General features: G+C 51.3%; 1 protein-coding gene across 1 annotated transcript in view; it reads left to right on the top strand.

Annotated features, from left to right (window-relative positions):
* Positions 1–2,162: 2,162 nt before the first annotated feature.
* LOC101784304 (gamma-glutamyl peptidase 5) overlaps positions 2,163–5,422 on the top strand; it is a 4,020-nt gene continuing 760 nt past the window's right edge. The window contains exons 1-2 of the mRNA XM_004982096.2: positions 2,163–2,653; positions 5,028–5,351. Of these exons, the coding sequence (XP_004982153.1) occupies positions 2,294–2,653; positions 5,028–5,351 (684 nt within the window). The 5' untranslated portion in view covers positions 2,163–2,293. The remainder of the gene's footprint in view (positions 2,654–5,027; positions 5,352–5,422) is intronic.

The following is a 5,422-nucleotide window of genomic DNA, read 5'->3' as shown; positions in this document are numbered from 1 at the left end:
GACGATTTGAGTAACATTAAATCTAATAAAATGTGAATTATAGGAAAATTTATAGTCAAAGACCATTTTTATTCGTACTTAAACACTTTCCATATTATTTTGTAACTATTAAAAAAATACTATAGGCAAAATTACGGTCAAAGATCAAATTTTGAACAATTAAACTACACAATCTAAAAACGAACTAATGGAGTAAGATAGTACGAGAGTAAACATACCATGTTACTAAAAATACAAGTTTTCAATTATTTAGCTTATCTTTGTAGCTATAGTTTCAAGTTAACATATGAAAACCATGACAGCAACACTTTTTTATAAAATCATGTAATATCTTTGTTTATTTAAATTTACTTTGTTAGAAATATAGACGAACGAACCTCAAGCGTAAATTGCTTAAGAAGGTAGCTTCTTTCACTATACATGTAGAATTTTCAAAGATACTGCTTTCATGGCTACAACAATCTCGATACTGTTCCATTGATATAAATTTTGGGTGGAACATGACAGTGGAAACATTATACACAAATGTGATATCAAATTGACAAGATGGGTCCAACAAAATATATTTCTTTATCCAAGATGTGTGCTAAAGCTTCATGCAATTAATGGGTCCACATGTGTTGTCTTGTTTGTTATCCATATCGCATAAGTGACTAAAATCTAAGATTTCAAAAGGCTAGCGAATATATAGACACTCCCTTATTTTATATCCCAGGTTCGAAAGCGCACGGTCGAGAATATTGTATGATTGTATCTAAATTATATACAAATGGACATGAATAGCAACATCATGTGGATTTAGTTTGAGATAGTTTACACAGGAAAATAGAAAGGTGGGGCTTTGATTCGTACGAAGATTCAGAGCCTACCAAATTCACTCCCAATGTGCCACTAAACTAACATGTGGTTGTTTGTAGAACCGTGACACTTGGCAGAGGTAGGATAGTACTCTAGATTATATCACACTAGAGAGGACGATGAGGGATCACTGTTCCTTTTTTGCCCGTAAGAAGAAATGTGACAATATTTTCACTCTAAAACATTTGCCAAACCCTTCCACTTCCACGACCCACGACGAAGATCATTCGGTCATGTATCTGTCAAAATTCGGCAAACCCCGAAAGCGAAGGGAGCATACATCCGAATTCCGATCGCGAAGTTTCTCACCTCACCCACTCAACCAGAGTGATACTAGCGGAAAATCTTAAGCGACCCGCCGGTTCATTGAACCTGGACAATTTTTCGCTCGAGACCGTGTCCAGGTCCATTCCAAGGGCCGGTTATACCTTGCGGGCTTTTTACACGGTGCGAGGTTTTTCCTGCCCCCAAGATAAGAAAAAGAAAGCGAACCTCTTGTGATGGCTTGGCTGGCCGCCTCGGACCGGGCACCTCGGAGCTCGTGCGGATTCCGTAGTTTTCCTATTGGCGCCAGGCGCCAGAGAAGGACAGCAGCTCGTGAAGTAGCAGCCGGTTTCGTGACAGCCAAGTTCGGTAGTGGATTCCCACGGAATCACTCGCTGCAACTTGCATGGCTTCGACAGTAGGCGAACGGTAGCAATGCGGCCATGGCCTGGCTGGTCATGCCTTTGTCTACTCCTAGTCGCAGTGGGAGCGAGAGGAGGATCATGCCCCCGTTGCAACCGTTCGACGGTTCGTGTCGTGCAGGTAGTAACGGAACGGCTCTGTTGCTCAGTTATACCCTGACGCATCTGCACACGCACCGGTGCGTTGCAACAATTTAGAAGAAAATGGGCTGTGGTATTTGCTGTTCAAACAGATCAAATTACGGGCCGCATACTAGGCAAGGCGAGGGAGGCATAGAAGAAAACAAAGAGGGAAAGGATCTGCCGGAGAGAAGCGGCACGCAGACAAACAGCGCGGAGACCCGCCCCGCGCAGTCCAAAACCACCGCCCCCATCAGCGGCCAGCAGATCGCCGGTGGCCCGGAAGGCCGGTACCAATGTACCATGCCGTATGCGAGCACCGTCGCCGAATAAAGATTTCAAAAAATAGCCCTCGAGAAAGAGGATGGAGACTTGAAATAGTTGATAAATGAATACTCGTGAACTAGGAGGGGCGAAGCGGAAAAGGAGCATCGCATTAGTTTCTTTTCCCGAGGGAAAACCGGCGGAGCTTGTCCTTTAAATAGCGCCCTCGCCCTCCCGGCTCCCACCCATTCCCCCATCCCTCTCCGCTCCCACCTCGCCACAAGCGAATCAGCCACACCCGCCCGATCCCCGCCTCCGCCTCCATTCCCGGGCCCGGAGACCGCCTCGCCGCGCCGCCGCCAGCCATGGGAATGGGGCCGCTCGAGAGCGCCGCCGCGGCGGTCGCGGCCGTCCCGGTCGCGGCGGGGTCGTACGCGGTGCTGCAGTGCGGCGATGACTCGGAGTACGTGCGCAAGGCGTACAACGGCTACTTCCAGGTGTTCCGCGCGCTGCTGGAGGAGGACGGCGAGACGTGGCGCGTCTACCGCGCCCTCCGCGGGGAGCTCCCCACCGACGCCGAGGCGGCGGGCTTCGACGGCTTCGTCATCTCGGGCAGCTGCGCCGACGCCCACGGCGACGAGCCATGGATCCTCGCGCTCGTCGACCTCATCCGCCGCCTCCACGCCGCCGGCAAGCGCATCCTCGGCGTCTGCTTCGGCCACCAGGTGCCAATTTGTTCCTCTCTTAGTTTGGTCCAGTTCTTGTTGGTTGGTTGGTTCTCGGTTTGCCTTGTTTGGTGTTCTCTCGCCTCTCGGGGGGTAAAATGGTAAAAAAAAGAGGGGGAGAGAGAGAGAGAGCTTCGAGCTGGGTCGTCTTGTTCCTTCCGCGCGTAGCTCGTAACCGGGGTCTCCGGCGTTGGCGCGATGCAAAGCGACAGCAGCTGGTAGGAGAGGCGTCATTATAGCGCCTTCTCTAGGGGCTCACCACACGAACCAGCGCTCGGTAAAAACTCGAGTTTTTTTATTCTTTTGCGGCCGGTAATTAAAATAGGGAAGGAAATGGTACCTGACAGCGTAATTAAAATAGGGAACGACCGTGCTGATGAGGCCATCACGGGCATAAACAGAGAAATGCCAAACTTTTCATGGTTTTGGACGTACTCCAATGCCACAGTCAAAGGCCATCATTTAATTAACGGCCACGATGCGCCATTTTATTAGCATATGAAATGGGGCTTTAGGGCCATAAAGATGGAGTTGTCAACGAATCGCAGGGCGACTAGTGAGCCCGTGGCCGTGTGCCCCCACCGGCCCACCACCATCGGCGGCACGCTCGTGGTTGTGGCCAGAAACCTCCCGTGGCATCGCCTCGCCGGAGCTCCACCTGTTTGTCTGTCTGCCATGTGCGCGCCGGGCACCACCGCTCTGCCATCTGGTTGCTTTTCTTTCGCTTCATCTGACCATCTCACTTCATTTCACAAGTCCCCAGTTTAATTTGCGTCTAAGCAACCAAGTGGGCACACACACTGCTGATTAGAGTGCATAATCTCCACGCTGATCTAGCTTGACGCCATCCCACCAGAGAAAAAAAAATTATAGGTTAAAACGCCAGCCTGGCCTCGCTGAGTTCACGTGGGGTGACGTGGCCGTGTTAGCTCGGTTGTCGTTGGTCGCCCACAAACAAAAAGGTCCTCTCTTCTTTTCTTTTCCTTCTTTTTTTTTTTTGCGAGATCTCACCGTTGCCTAGCAAGTCGCCGTATGATTTCGAGTTGGCGCGTAAACCACACCTGCAATTTAAAATGTTCTAGGGATAGCACAAATGGCGTGACGCGTCTCGCCGGGGGCGATTGCTTTTGAAATGACGCTACTACTAGCGTATCATCTGGCAATCATCCAAAGGGCGTGTGCGCCGTGCAAGCGCGCGTATGCGCTCTTTAACATTTTCTTTAGATCAGATGAGGCCTGCAGAGCATCGGCAGGAAACCTTGACCATGTGAGGACTCTTCCCCTATCCTTGTTACTTAAAGTGAAAGAGTTTTTACAATTTTACGTACAACATGTGAAAAGAGTTAAATTTCATGTTGAATTTGAAATTTGTTGGGAAAATTACACGTTTTATACAAGTCCCCCAAATTGGGACAGTGCACGAGAGCGTCGCTCTGCTACGACTAGGCTACGACCAAGCCTAAGAGGAATCAAGGTGCTGGACCTGGACTGCTACCGGCCTTCTTGCTAGGCTTGTGGCTACAGTATGGTCGCTGTCCCTGGTTTGGTTGAAGAGCCGGGGTTATCTGCCTGTTTCTTCAGGTGGAGAACCTCGAGTTGGATTGTTCTTGGAGCCGGTCTCCAAACTCTTCCATCACACACACGCGAAGCCCTAATTCTTTAATCGTTAACGTAACCTAGGATGTGTCCCCAGCGCAATATCAAAAAGCTTAGGTTACAATCATGCCATGCCAGGCACAGTCTGGGAGGCTTCCGCAGCTGTACAAGCACAGCCGTTGAAACAGGAGCGGCGAGCCTGCATGTTCTTCAACGACGACAGCGACAGCTGCAAAGATCCAAACATGGAGAGGACAGTGCACTGTGCAGTCGTGCAGACACGGTCCGTGCCTGTTTGCTTTTGGATCGCTTGTTTCTGAAGGGAAAACGCCGCGCCGAGTTAGATCTCGCGGCGCCGTCCGGAGGTGGCGTCAAGGCTTCCCGTCAGGCCGTCGTGCCAGCCTTGTCCGCGTCCTTTCTCTCGCACATGGCTCTGCCGATCGATCGAGTTCGTCCTGTCGGACGGATCCGAGGAAGGAAGGAGGTGGTGGGCGGAGGCGACCTGTCGCCGGCCCAGGCATTGTTAATGGCCCCTTCCCGGCGTCGTCAGCGAACCGCCGATCGGAAAGCGTTTGGAGCCACCGGGCAGCATAATTATTCCCGTCACGCGCGACCTGGCCCATCGTTGCGTACCTCTGACCTGATCCCATGACAGCTCGATCTTTATATTTCAACTTTAATTTAGAGAAATTTTATACAAACTTGTGCGATAATGTGTTTGTTTTGTCAAGACTGAAGTTTGCCATGTCACTAACTGCTTGATGTTAACTGCATGCAGCTGCTGTGCCGGGCGCTGGGCGGGCGTACGGGGCGGTCGACCAAGGGTTGGGACATCGGGGTGAGCTGCATCCACCCGACGGCGGCGGCGGCGAGGCTGTTCGCGCCGCTGAAGCTGCCGGTGCACATGCCGGTGATCGAGTTCCACCAGGACGAGGTGTGGGAGCTGCCCCCCAACGCGGAGGTGCTGGCGCGGTCGGACAAGACCCGCGTCGAGATGTTCCGCTACGGGGACCGCGTCATGGGCGTCCAGGGCCACCCCGAGTACAGCAAGGACATCCTCATGAGCATCGCTGACCGCCTCCTCCAGCGCAGCCTCATCCTGGTAAAGCCTTTTTTGCTTTGGGGGCTGTTTGGATACGAGGTGCTAAACTTTAACAGTGTCACATCGGATGT

Source organism: Setaria italica, chromosome IX (genome assembly GCF_000263155.2).
Source record: "Setaria italica strain Yugu1 chromosome IX, Setaria_italica_v2.0, whole genome shotgun sequence".
Taxonomy (NCBI): domain Eukaryota; kingdom Viridiplantae; phylum Streptophyta; class Magnoliopsida; order Poales; family Poaceae; genus Setaria; species Setaria italica.
This window is presented reverse-complemented; position numbering and strand designations above follow the sequence as displayed.